At 39.0% G+C, this 15,212-nt stretch overlaps 1 protein-coding gene across 5 annotated transcripts in view; it reads left to right on the forward strand.

Moving 5' to 3' along the window:
- The window catches only part of SREBP (Sterol regulatory element binding protein), an 801,341-nt gene that overhangs the window by 99,356 nt on the left and 686,773 nt on the right, over nucleotides 1–15,212 (forward strand). For all 5 annotated transcript variants that reach the window (XM_067756911.1, XM_067756910.1, XM_067756908.1 and 2 more), the window contains exon 2: nucleotides 4,724–5,313. In XM_067756911.1, coding sequence (XP_067613012.1) covers nucleotides 4,724–5,313 — 590 coding nt within the window. The remainder of the gene's footprint in view (nucleotides 1–4,723; nucleotides 5,314–15,212) is intronic.

Below are 15,212 nucleotides of genomic sequence, written 5' to 3' on the forward strand. Positions count from 1 at the left end.
TAGGTGTATCTCATAATTTTTTGCACAGTAAATTCAAAAAAGGGTTTTTCGTTTTGTATTTATAACTGAAAAAATAGTTTTTTGTTGTTTTCCCAGTTTGTGTGTTTTTTCGATCTGGTGGTTTTCTTATTTTGGTGTTCTTTTGTAACAAGTGGCGCCACCGTCATAAGTACAAAGTAAAGAGTGCAGTGAGGGTAAAATTCTCTTTGAAATTTGCTCAGGTATTGACTGTTGATCGCTGTTGAAATGACCAGTGACCGTTTATTGTGCAGAACGTCGTTTCTTCTATTTGATCCGCCAACATCTCACCCCTACTGTCCGCCCGCAAGTTTGAATGCCACAGATCATGATGGGCATTGAAATCGCCTAAGATAATGCGATTGTTGCCAGTGAGTAAGGCCCTGATATTAGGGCGGTATCCACTGGGGCAACAGGTGGCAGGAGGGATGTAGATGTTGATGATTTCTAGGTTTGCATCGCCCGACCGGACAGATAGGCCTTGACGTTCTAAGACATTGTCCCTGCGGTCGATTCCAGGATCAAATATATAATATTGCACAGAGTGGTGTATGATAAACGGGAGACCGCCTCTATTTCCGCTCTCGCGGTATTTCCTATGGACATTATACCCAGAGCAGGTCTGCAATGCAGATCTTGCTGTGAGTTTAGTCTCTTGAATCGCAGCAATGCGGATGTTGTGCCGCTTCATGAAATCGACTATCTCCGTGATCTTCCCAGTTGGTCCATTACAGTTTAACTGCAGAATTCTGCAGTGCATAAGGGGAGACGCCGCCACTCTGGGGGTAAGTGACGGGTGACTACGCCTTGGTTGTGGAAGGCCAGGACGCAATTGCTGTTGTGGCCCTGGGACTAGGCGTCCTTGGGCAAGCATTGGGGTACCCGGATGATTTGGGTTTGCGACCTGGCAACATGGCGCGATGAAACCCGTCGGGGGGTTGCCGTCGCGGAGACCAGAACATCTAGGAAAGTGGCACCACCCAAGGCAGGAGCTGCATTGGGCGGATGTCGCAAACCTATATATTCTGTTCTGGTAGACGGTGCAAACGGAGGTAGGGACTAAGAGTCTGTTTCCCTGACCTGCACGATTGCTGCCGGAAAAGAGGGGGGGGGGAGAAGACGGGGGCAGGGGCTGATGCTCAGCATTGCTGCCAACTCTACTACGAAGGTAGTAGTTATGAGTGGTATCAGCTATTTGAGTTGTTGGCGCCGTGGGGCGCGAGCAGCAGCGGGTACTTGTTGTGGCTTGCTGAGCAGCGGGGCTGCTGGAAGGTCGTGGGAGGGGGGCGCTTAGGCGAAGACTACGGGACGCCCTTGGGCGTGAACTGCAAGGAGCCACAAAAGATTTATAAAAGTTACGTGGACGTCGGGTTTTGGGATCAAGCCCAGAACAACCTGTCCGATGCAACCATCCCTTGCACGAGACACACTGAACAGAGTATGACCGTCCAAAAAAGATTCTTTTCCGGCAGATGCAGCAAAACCATTTCTCAGGACCGGGGTCAGGAGACGGACCCGGATAGGATTCGATGCCTTCCCGGAGTAAGAGAATATGGAGCAGTCCTGCTGCAAGGAGCTGCTGGGAGGATGACAATTTGTGGGAGGGACGAAACAAATTATTTGGGGTCACACTGAAATGACAGTCCTTGGTCGGGAAAAATCCCGAGTCGCTCCGGTACATAGAACCGGCTGCCTTTGGAAGCGTGAAGTCGCAGACAATGGCTGCTCTACCAGCGGAAAGGACGACATATACCTAACCCTTTCACACAATAGGTGTCGATTTTGCCGGCCCGTTTCTCGTCAAAACATCACCACTACGTCGAGCCTCGCACACAAAGGCTTACGTCTGTGTGTTTGTCTGCTTCTCTACCAAGGCTATTCGCCTAGAAGCCTGTTCAGACCTAACAACGGAAGCATTTAGAGCTTTGCCGGTCGCCGCGGCCTGCCTCATAAGATAATGTCAGATAATGGAAAAACGTTCGTCGGAGCTCAACGAACAATTCAGAAAGAACTATCGTCTTTTCTAAGCCTCGGACATAGCCGACAAATACGCTCTGCATGGCCTCTCTTGGCAGTTCATCCCCCATTACGCTCCTTACATGGGCGGTCTCTGGGAAGCAGCACTGAAGAGATTCAAAATGCACTTCCACAAAGTCGCCGGAAACCATAAATTCTCGTTTGAAGAGTTCTCGACACTTCCAGTTCGAATTGAAGCGGTCCTCAATTCTAGACCGCTCTCTCCAATGTCCGACGACCCCATAATTTACTCGTTTTAACCCCAGGCCATTTTTTGCGAGGAGCCCCCCTGATATCTCTCCCAGAACCCAATACCGACAATCTTAGTCTCCTTCACCGATGGAAAAAACTGAAAGTACTTCACCATCAGTTCAGCAATCGCTGGAAAAATGAATATTTAAAGGAATTGCATAAGCGTCAAAAATGGAAGGCCCAGGAAATCAACGTCAAGGTAGGGGACCTAGTCGTCATCAAAGACGACCTTCTGCCCCCCAACGAATGGCGACTAGGTCGAATTTCAAACCTAAACGTAGGACCTGACGAGAATGTGCGCGTCGTAGACATTCACACCCAGAACGGCACAATCAGGCGCAACATTACAAAGATATGTTTATTACCCATGTCATAGCCCCCCTCTCACACACTTCCTGTGCCCTATCCCTCCAAATCTCTTTGCCACCCTTCTCTTTCAATATCACAGCTAATTCCTCTGTTTTCGTTTTCTTTTTTTCTTTTCTTTCAAATTTCTCCACAGATATCATAATGGAGCGCGGAAAATGCAGGCTGTGCTGTCGCCAACACTCATTACGGCATTGCCACGCTTTCTTGGCGATGACGCCAGCGGAGCGACACGAGTCCGCTCGCGTCCATAAGTGCTGTATCAATTGCCTGGCCACGTCCCACAAGACAGGGGAATGCACGTCGTTCGGGAGTTGCCAGCACTGCGGCAGGGCCCATCATACCCTACTACATCGTCCGACCGCCTCAACGCCGCGTAATCGATGTCCATCTACACCCCCACTAGAACGCAACAGGCGCTATGAACAACGGCGCAGGGCTTCCCCATGTACGATCGAGAGGCCAGCCGCGCACTCGCAGAACCATAGGATAGACTAACGCAATCTACGCAAGCTCTTCAACACGGCGGTGACCACGCTCGAGAAGCTCCAAGAACTCCTCCATCTCATAACTCCGCAGACGGGGCGCCATGTTGAAGACATGGGACGGAACCTAATTGCATTTTGATACCTCTTATGTTCATACCTACATTCAAATTTATACTTACCTGTAAACCTTTGGAATTATACACATGTTACTTCATACTTACATTCAAATTTATACTTACCTGTAAAACTTTTGAATTATATACATTTCATATTCATACTTACCTTTAAATTTGGATTTACCTAAAATTTATAATTGCCCTAAAATGCATATTTACCTTAAAATTGATACTTACCTTCAAACTTACATTAATTAAATTTCCTATAAAAAATGGATAAACCGCTTGCTATAATTTTGGAACACCCTTAGTGTCATAAATTAAAGTACGGTGAACAAATACCGCTTCCTTTGTTTTTACTTACATACATACATACCTATTTACCTACTTAGCAAGCGGTTTAGCGGACGACCAAAAAACTAATGGCAGTCAGTTATCGTTGAGTGCGCTTATATTAATGTCGGCATCCTAATCCTTGCTAAAATTATAATTTGTAAAACAAAAAGTGAAGCAAATAAAAATACCGAGTAATTAAATTATACTTATTTTATAACCTTAATTTGGAAAATAAATGTATCCTTGAATAAAATTAAAGCTGGAGTCATTGGTGCCGTATGTCGTATCGCTGTATCCGTATCCCTAACGTAATCAGCTGTTTATCGTTACGATGGTAAACCAAACCCCAATTGGTTGGCTACGATACGGTTACGACCTTAGTGGCACCAATAATCGATTGCATTGATTCTCATAAGATTGGTCGAATCAGCTGTTATAAGGTTACATATACGGTTACCGATAAAGCACCAATGTCTCCCGCTTAAAAAGGGTGCAAGTCTCGGTTATTTAAAAGCGGAAAAGAACTAAAAGAGGCAAAAAGTGAGCCCATACGCAATTAACTGAAACTTAAACAGACTTCTCTTTGGTAAAAGCGAGAAAACTATATAAGGTTTTCTGTTTTAAAAGCCTCATAAAAGCCCATGTGTGCTACTGAGATAGCATGCTATAATCGTATGAATGTTCATTTTATCATAATGTTCCCATGCAAAACACAGGATGACACAAATTCAACTGAAAGAGACGAATGAATTTAAGCACAAAACACATTTCGAGCAGAAAATAACTACACACATTTTGAAAAAATATATAATTTAAAATGGGTTGAAATATTTGGGCAAGTCGGGCTTTTCGGCTTGTATGAAAGGCATGCCACTGGCTTAGCCCCCTTCGAAATGGATATATATGCGCAGCTATGGCAGGTTGTCTGAAAATTTGTCTACTTACTCTTCCAAAAACAAAATAAAAATTTTCAATTATAGCAATATTACAAAAAAAAAACAATAATTATCATAAAAAAAATTATTATCCTGGCCTTGACCTCGAATCGAACCTTGAATCCTTTATCAATATGTCGATAAAACAAAAAACAATTGTTAATTTTAATAATATATTTTCTCTTCTTTTTTTTAGAAATGCAGAGCTTTTTTGAGGGAATGCACGAAATGCAGATGTGCGATGATGTTAGTATAATTGGAACATCGATTAATGACGTGGAAAACATTCAAAATGAATTAAGCTCTTGTACCCATTATGAAGAACCAAATTCGTTTAATTTATTTACAAAACAAAGGGAGGATTCCGAGTGTGAGGGTAGTACTAGGGAGGAGAACATTGCAACTACCGACTTATCAGACCACATGATGACTGCGTGTTTTAACCCTGTTATAAACTCGTCATCACCGGCCTCCGATTTATCTCCTGACATTAAATCTTTAAACGCTTTTAGCACAGTAGAAGCCCAGATAATAGTCAGCAATCCAAATATTATATACAACAAGATCGGTATGTGCAACGACCACGGATTGAATGGCTCGAATGCTATGCCAATTGGAAATTTAATACCATCTGCAAACATGAAGAGAGATACAGTATTTTGCAATAATATTAAATTATCTGAATATAATACTTTAGAAAAAGGGGAGACAATAGCTAATAAAGGTTTTCCATTTCTGCAGCATCTAGATCTTGTAAACGAAAACAAGCCAAACAATGTGGAAAAGGTAAGCTAAACGTGAAACGTTGAGGACAATACCTGATAAAATAAAACCTTTGTAAATTTGTAATTTATAATAAGAGAACAAGTCTATTTATATAATTGCTTAAATTTTCTAAAACTTATTGGAGTAATAAAAAGAGACTGAAGTTGTAACGCGCATTATAAAATAAATGTGTTCAAAAATTAGATTGGTGACATATTATTATTTTTATTTAATTTACACAATAAAATTTAATTTTTGAACACGTTTATTTTATAATGCGCCTTACAACTTCAGTATCTTTTATATTATTGGTGGCCAATTATTATTTTTATTTAATTTAAATAATAAAATTATATTTTTGAACACATTTATTTTATGCGCGTTTCAACTTCAATCTGTTTTTCGTTAATGGTGTCCAATATAAGATGTTGATTAACCCATTACCGGCAACCGTCCCCGTACGAGGAGACTTCTTCAAATAGCGAAATCTGTCTTTAACACCGCTGCAATTACGAGATATAATAGCAGAAATATTATATGTAAACATAAACATATGTTGATTGTGTCAATAAAGTGAAATTTCAAGGCATATAGGCATTTTGTGGAGTAAATTCTTATGGGGTATATATTCAAATTTTTAGAATTTTTCATTGGTGAAGAGTGCACAAGCTCCTGTAATGGTTAAGTATAGTTTTGTATTGATGCCCCCAGTTGGGCATTACCATTAATTATTTTTATCGCTTAACAGGTGTTTTTGAAGGCATTACTATGACACATTAGGGTGGTTACAAGGTATATGGTGAATTTAAATTTTTGTTCTATCTTTCGGGGCACCCTCCTAAAATAGAAAATGATTATTGCAAAGTTTCAGGCCAATCCGATAATGTTAAAAGGTGCCTCATTGAGGTCAAAATTAGGAAAAACAGCGATTTTTCAGAAAAAATTTTAGTGTTTCGTCAATAAAAGTGAAACCATTTATGCCAGGAACTTGACTCGTATACCATTGAATATTGTAATGTCCATAGACGTTTGCATAGAAATTAAAAATTAGGGATATCCTCTATGACCTGATCTGATAAATGTTAAATACTGCTAAAAATAACCGTTTTATAAAAATACTATTAAGATCAAAATCAATACAAATAAAATTACCTATCGAATGGTGTACGAGTCAAGTTCCTGGCATAAATGGTTTCACTTTTACTGACGAAACACAAAAAATTTTTTCTGAAAAATCGCTGTTTTTCCTAACTTTGACCTGAATGAGGCACGTGTTAACATCGGATTGGTCTGATACTTTGTATGTATCACTTTCTAATCTATTGGCATATTTAATACTATATTATTATAGTATCGAATATTGCTCCACTAATGTGGTTCAAAAACGATTCTTGGAGGCTACAAGTTTTACTATGCAAAGTTGACAGTACATCCCCAAGGGACAAATTTTCATACAGACGCCACATTGTGCGAACTTTTCTGAAACCTACTTCATCCAGACAACCTCGTCCTTGTTGTTGTTGTTTTGCTGTATCGAAAAACAACGGACACAATCCTGAAGGCTTCAAAAACCAACTGCGGTACATAGTTTCTCATTCTAAGTGCCGCTGGAGATGGGGATTGTGTACAAAATCACATTTCGTCGAACACAAGCTCTTTGCTAAGTTTCATACTTAAACTGCCATTGTCCCCAGATGAGGACAACCATTATTCTCAAAAATTAGAAAAAAATAGCTTTTTTGTTTAACTAATTTTTCGAATGAATTAATGAATTGCAATTAAAAATATTTCCTACCGAACACAAAATCCAGACGCAACCAAATCCCGGCCAATCAGAATACCGACCAAAAGTCAAGACTAGATATGAATATTTTCTTTTTTGAAATAATTGCTTCAATTTTAATTTTTCTGCAAATGTTAAATGTTTGAAGAAAATTTGTCTAATTGTATCTCGTCGGGATTTTGCTTTTTGATATTGTATTGTCGGGAATATGAGGTTCACCCAAAGAATTAAATTTTAACTATGGAAGGTTCGGGCGTGTGTAAATAATCGTGCAAGTGGGAAAACGATTATTTTAAATGCCTTACTGCTTTGGGCCGCTAGCGTCCAGGCCCTAATACAAAATGTAATATAGCACAGTTCCCCGCATGTCGGCCTTGGTTTTTTTTTTTCCTTTATTCATTGGATATACGTATACAATAATACATATGCATTCTCAAAAAAATTTAATTTTTGTGTGAGAATTTAGCTCAGATAATTAACAATTTCTACGCATACCGTCATGCAGTTGCTATTCAATTATATGTAGAGAAAAAAATAAAAATAAAAGATATTTAATGTTATATAAAAATGCAACACAAATTGATAAATACAGTATAGTTAGTATAAAATATAAGGTTTTGGTTTCTTTTAATGTTTGACTAAAAGATAAAAGAGAAAGAAAGGATTTTTAGCACAGTTAATTAAATGCCTTGTATCATGAATATTGGTCGATACTGAAATCGTGTCTTTGAAGTAACAACAGAATCACTTCACGTTTAAAAGTGATAATGTTGTGAGATGTTTTAACATACTCTGGTAGTTTGTTGAACAGTTTCACACCATAATTACATGCAGTTGCTATTCAATTATATGTATAGAAAAAAATAAAAATAAAAATAAAAGATTTTAATAATCGGGGATTGCCCATATTGCTTTTCTAAATGTATGAAAACATTTATTTGAAGCAATTTTTTAATTTTTTTATAATTTATTTAATAATTTGGGAAAAATTTAAACAACGTGACATCAGGACGGACAAGGCGACAGCTGTTTCGATTATACCTTGTAAATCTCTTCAAAGCCTTTTCTCCCGGGAGTGGGAGTCGAACTCGCACTCCTACGATAGTTGAAATGGTTGTAAACGCATTCAGCTACGTCATGCCTGTTGTAAAGTTCCTCCCAATTGCCTTCTTTTTTGCATATTTTAATCTTTCACACATTGCATACTTCGTATGCAATTATGTGTTAAAACTATGCTTGGTACGGCGGTTTTCAAAGAAACTTTGGTTTTTGTTGCTGTTTTCGTTCTATTTATAGAACTACAACGAATTAACCAATTTTGTCTGTTTGTATGATTTTAATAATCGCGGATTGCCCATATTGCTTTTCTAAATGTATGAAAACATTTATTTGAAGCAATTTTTTAATTTTTTTATAATTTATTTAATAATTTGGGAAAAATTTAAACAACGTGACATCAGGACGGACAAGGCGACAGCTGTTTCGATTATACCTTGTAAATCTCTTCAAAGCCTTTTCTCCCGGGAGTGGGAGTCGAACTCGCACTCCTACGATAGTTGAAATGGTTGTAAACGCATTCAGCTACGTCATGTCTGTTGTAAAGTTCCTCCCAATTGCCTTCTTTTTTGCATATTTTAATCTTTCACACATTGCATACTTCGTATGCAATTATGTGTTAAAGCTATGCTTGGTACGGCGGTTTTCAAAGAAACTTTGGTTTTTGTTGCTGTTTTCGTTCTATTTATATAACTACAACGAATTAACCAATTTTGTCTGTTTGTATGATTTTAATAATCGGGGATTGCCCATATTGCTTTTCTAAATGTATGAAAACATTTATTTGAAGCAATTTTTTAATTTTTTTATAATTTATTTAATAATTTGGGAAAAATTTAAACAACGTGACATCAGGACGGACAAGGCGACAGCTGTTTCGATTATACCTTGTAAATCTCTTCAAAGCCTTTTCTCCCGGGAGTGGGAGTCGAACTCGCACTCCTACGATAGTTGAAATGGTTGTAAACGCATTCAGCTACGTCATGCCTGTTGTAAAGTTCCTCCCAATTGCCTTCTTTTTTGCATATTTTAATCTTTCACACATTGCATACTTCGTATGCAATTATGTGTTAAAGCTATGCTTGGTACGGCGGTTTTCAAAGAAACTTTGGTTTTTGTTGCTGTTTTCGTTCTATTTATAGAACTACAACGAATTAACCAATTTTGTCTGTTTGTATGATTTTAATAATCGGGGATTGCCCATATTGCTTTTCTAAATGTATGAAAACATTTATTTGAAGCAATTTTTTAATTTTTTTATAATTTATTTAATAATTTGGGAAAAATTTAAACAACGTGACATCAGGACGGACAAGGCGACAGCTGTTTCGATTATACCTTGTTTGGGAGTCGAACTCGCACTCCTACGATAGTTGAAATGGTTGTAAACGCATTCAGCTACGTCATGCCCCGATTATTAAAATCATACAAACAGAAAAAATTGGTTAATTCGTTGTAGTTCTATAAATAGAACGAAAACAGCAACAAAAACCAAAGTTTCTTTGAAAACCGCCGTACCAAGCATAGCTTTAACACATAATTGCATACGAAGTATGCAATGTGTGAAAGATTAAAATATGCAAAAAAGAAGGCAATTGGGAGGAACTTTACAACAGGCATGACGTAGCTGAATGCGTTTACAACCATTTCAACTATCGTAGGAGTGCGAGTTCGACTCCCACTCCCGGGAGAAATGCTTTGAAGAGATTTACAAGGTATAATCGAAACAGCTGTCGCCTTGTCCGTCCTGATGTCACGTTGTTTAAATTTTCCCCAAATTATTAAATAAATTATAAAAATAAAAGATATTTCATTTTTGACTCGCTACATAAAACCCCACTAGATGAAAACTCTTGGGTTGATAGAAAAGCATTTCTTATAACGACCACTGCAAGCGTTAAAGGCTTTAGATTTGAAGGTATGTGCCAGGAATACCCGGTCCCTTAAAGAAAATGGTGAAGGCAAAAGTTGATATCACCATCATCTAAAAGACTTCATGAACATGACGAGAAAATACGACCATTAAATCTTGTGATTTTTAGTGGATATTTCTTAACAATTTAGTTACGGAAGATTCATTGATTACCATGAGTGAAAGAAATGTGGATTGTGCTATGTCAAAGATGCAAGATCTGGACACCCTATACATATCGCTATGACTTAGGAAGTTGAAAGTAAATGTGGATAAAACCAACTTATGGTATTTTGGAAAAAACCTAAACATCAATGTTATCAATATAATAATATTTTAAGATGATCCTGGACAGTAATTTTTCGGACTTAAATATTTGAAAAGACGAGGTGCAATAGCAACAGGGTGCTTCAAAATAAGTGGCCACGATTTAAAAATTAAAAACGAAATTTTTTTTAGTATTTTATTTCCTTCAGATTAATGAAATTTGGCCCATAAAGATGTATTTAAGCAGAAACAAAATAAATGCAAGGCGCGATAGGCTCCGACGGCCGAGCCTATCTTCCAATTTGCGTCGAGCCCTTTTTATTCTCCCTCCAAATTGGCGGGACGGCCCTAAATGTTTTACGCCGTTTCCGAACGGCTTCTGCAAGGCAGATGCCAAATCACTGCCCCGGGGGGGGGGGGAGGGGGGCGACCCCTCCTAGAATAACTTTTTTCTAATTGCAAAAGACTTGTTTCTAAATTTTTGATGTTTCTTAACTAGGAGGCAGGACCTTCGGTGTGGTAGGTTGAGCACGCTGGCACCACACCACGGCGGCCACCGTGTGTTTAAGTATAAACACAGATAAACTAATCATTTTTATGAAGAGGCGTGCCACTGCCCACTTACGACACAAAAGTTTTATCTTAGTAGCCACGTTATCAATCTCCATCAAACTCGATAGCTGCATCGCTTCTTTTAAATATTGTGAGGACCAAATATTGATACCAAATTTGGATCACACAACATTGTCACGGCAACATAAAGCTGAGCGAAACCAGCAACACGATCACATAATAAACATATTATTCCTACATCAAGTCAAACACGCAAATACACAACGCAATAAACTAGGCCAGACCAACTTCAACATTCGACATCAAACAGCAAGATACCCAAATCATACGACAACAACCACGACGCTTCTACCGACACACGGTCGGTTTCTCCGCTCATTATACGCTTAAGGTTACGCTCCCCTGACCCGCCACAGCCGAACGCGGGGTTACCCATAATAGCAACAGAACCACCGGCGCCCAGCAAACGATATAGCCCGGCGCTGTGGTACATAATCGGATCTACGAGGGGATGGCGATAGCCGGTAAATAGGTTTTGACCAATGCGGGACATCACCACCGGACGTAGACGCAGACTGAGGCGTACTTGAGTGTTGTGGTATTCTCCGCTCATTATACGCTTAAGGCTATGCTCCGCCGACCGACCACAGTCGGGTCCCTGTCAGGTCTCCAAAGGCAACAGAGCGTCATCAGCGATAGAATACCCATCATAACCGGGCGTCCTCAGCGACAGAATATCTATCATAACAGAGCGTCATCAACGATAGAATACTCATCACAACCGAGCGTTCTCAGCGACAGAATACTAACGGCGACAGTCAGCGCTAACGGCAAGAGAGCGTCCTCAGCGACAGAATACCCATCACAATCGAGCGTCCTCCGTGACCAAAGCGTCCTCAGCGACAGAGTACTAACCGTGACAGCCAGCGCAATGACAGCGCCAACGGCAACAGAGCGCCCCTCAGTGGCAGAATACTAATCACGACCGCCAACGCAGCAACAGCGTCAGCGACAACAGAGCGTCCTCAGCGACCGAATACCTAGCACGACAGCCAGCGCAGCGACGAACGCCAGCGTAGGCACGCCACTAAAGCACCCCATAACCACGCGTTAACGGGACCGGGTGGACCGCTAGCCAAAACAAATAGCCTGGTAAAACCAACGCAGGCACGCTAACGGGACTCGGGTGGACCGTTACCAGGCAGGCCACGCCGACGATAAACTGAATAAATGAAATAACATGAAGTTTTAGACATAATTATGTTGTAAATAGAAAAGTAAGTTAAATAAGGTGAATTGTACGACTTGGAAAAGGGCCCCAAAGTATAAATTTATTGTGCGGAATCCTGGATACGGCGAGTATACCCCAGCAAGTATTTTTTTGTTTTTTTTTAATGTTAAACAAAAAAACATATTTATTAATTTTTTTTTTAGTCTAGTAAGAAATGTTAAGTACAGACACTTAAGACTAAATTACAGAGACCAGCTTATATTAAGCTATGGAGAACACTAGCAAAAAGATTTTATATTATTACAGATTAAGTAATTTTTTAGTTTAAGTTGAAAAGCGTATTTTGGGTCGGAGAAGTCAATATCCAAAACACTTGAGAAGCAATTAATTTTTGATAGGGCTCTGCTAATAGGCGCTTTTGAGTTATAAACAGTTCTACTTAGCCCTATGAAAAAGATTTCAAAGTGGCGGAGGTTTCTACAGGGAGTATTTAAGCATAGTCTTTCAAGAAGCAACGCGCAGTCAATTTTGCCCGTGAAAAGGTCGAAAATGAACAACGAGGCCAAAAGAATTCTGCGATTGTTTAGGGATAGTAATGATATTAGTTGGCATCGAGACTCATAAGACGGGATCCGTTCAGAGAAACGTAATGAAATAAGCACGAAGCGCATAAAGATTTTTTGAACCCGTGGTAGGGCCGCCAAATGAAAGCCGCATACTCAAGTTTGGACCGCACAAAGGACGTATATAAAACTTTGAGTGTGGAGGGGTCAGAGAAGTTTGCGGAATGGCGTCTGACAAATGCAAGCATTGAAAGCGCCTTAGAAATTGTGAAGCTGACGTGAGTGTTAAAATTAAACTTTGAGTCGAAGTATACCCCCAAGTCTTTAACTTCAAGAGTCGCTCGAAGAAAGGTTTCTGCAATATGATAGGAAGTATGAAGTGGCCTCAGCAGTTTACCATACGTCACAGTGTGGCACTTACTTATATTAAGGAAAAGACGGTTCTTAACACACCAGATATAAAGCTTATTAATCTCAGATTGAAGAACAACGACATCATTATAACAACTGATCTCAGAATAGATCTTGAGATCATCAGCATAAAGCAGAAATTTGGTAGATGAGAAGCAAGAGCGAATGTCATTAATGAACAAGATAAATAGCAAACGGCCCAGAATACTGCCCTGGGGCACTCCAGAGGTGGCCCAAAATGGTTTCGAATAAACACCGTCAATATTTACAACATTACTTCTGTTGTGCAGGTAAGATTTAATCCACTGTAGGAACGTAGAGTGGAACCCATAACAAGCTAATTTCGCAATTAAAATTTTATGAGAAATATTATCGAATGCCTTGGAGAAGTCTAGGTATATTGTATCAACCTGAAAACGCCGCCTAAATGCCGCGTAGCAATCCTCAGAAAAGACAGCGAGGTTAGTTAATGTGGATCTGGCCGGGACAAAACCATGTTGATTGGCGCAAATCAGGTGCTTAATACTAAAGTAAAGCTTGTCATTGACAACACATTCAAAAAGCTTCGATGTTGTAGACAATTTGGAAATAGGCCTGTAATTAGAACAGTTACTTTTGTTGCCAGACTTAAAAATGGGAGTGACGGTTGCTTGTTTCCAGTCATCAATAAAAATACCCGATGCGAATGATTTATTGAATATAATCATTAAAGGTCGTACTAGCGAAGGACAATTTTTCAATAGAATAACTGAAAGATTGTCAACATCAGTTCTGGAGGAATTTTTAAGTTTTATAATCCCCTCAACTATGTCTGCCTCAGTGAGAGTAAGTGACCCAAAATTATTAACGGAGGGAGACTTAATTAACTTGTGTATGTTATCTGTATCTTCCACAGTTAAATCATTATCTGTGATAAAGTTCGCCGAGAAGAAGTCAGCAAAGAGATTAGCAGCCTCATTAACAGAGTTGGCAGTAATATTATTGTAGCTTACTGATTTCGGTATGCTAAATACGCTCTTCATGGAGTTAATGTAATTCCAAAAGTTCTTCGGATTGCTCTTGATTTTTACCTCAAAATTTCTGACGTACTTAGCATATAAAGACTTATTAAGATTGTTAAATTTTTTCTTATAAACAATAAACAAATCATAAAATCGACGCTGATTAGTAAACTTATATTTTTTAAAGAACTTGTTTCTCAAATTTTTTCGATGTTTGAGCTCACTATTGTGCCAGGGAGATTTATAAATTTTATTTTTATATAGCACGATTTTTTCGCAAATCTTATGAATTTCATTTTTAAATACATTGAAAGACTTTCCAACTTCACTTTCGCCAAGCATAGCATCCCAATCAACCCCACGTAAAGCAGAATTTAAACGATTAAAATCACATCTTCGAAAATTGAACGATGTTTTCATATTTGATGTAGGAATACAGAAATACTCAAAGAACTGAATTTCAAGCTTTAAGGGCAGGTGATGCAAGTCTGGTGGCGAAATTGAAGACGCAGGTTCCGAGATAACAAAACTAATGTTATTAGTTACAAAAATTAAATCAAGAGTGCGATGTAAAGAATTATGGAAACTATTAATTTGAGATAAACCAACCCCTCCAAAATTATCAATAAGATACGATTCATAAGAGCTGTTAATATTAGTAGGAGTTAAATAGAGATTGTTTTCAAGAGAGATCCAGCTAACATTACTTAAATTAAAATCCCTCAGTACACATAGCTGCGTTTCTCCTAAACTTCGCTTAAGATTTAAGATATTATTTACGTGAGCCTTATAAATACTTTCTGGGCTGGACGGCGGAATATATGAAGCACAAATGAGCAGTTTACCCAGAGAGCCATGAATCCGCACACAAAGTTGATCAAGAAGCGTGTCACTAACAGTTAAAGAAATAAGCGAGGCCTGGAGACCGACCGGGGCGGCAATCAGCACACCACCTCCTCTATTTAGGCCAGTCTTTGTTGCATCTCTATCCTTACGGAAAACATGATAAAGCTTAGGATCCTAAAATTCAGCATCTAAGAAATTACTATTCAGCCAAGTCTCAATGATGAAAAATACATCATACTCCAATAAAGAACTAAATAGGCGCACATTTTCGGTCTTG

The sequence above is a fragment of the Eurosta solidaginis genome, chromosome 5, assembly GCF_040869045.1.
Source record: "Eurosta solidaginis isolate ZX-2024a chromosome 5, ASM4086904v1, whole genome shotgun sequence".
Taxonomy (NCBI): Eukaryota; Metazoa; Arthropoda; class Insecta; order Diptera; family Tephritidae; genus Eurosta; species Eurosta solidaginis.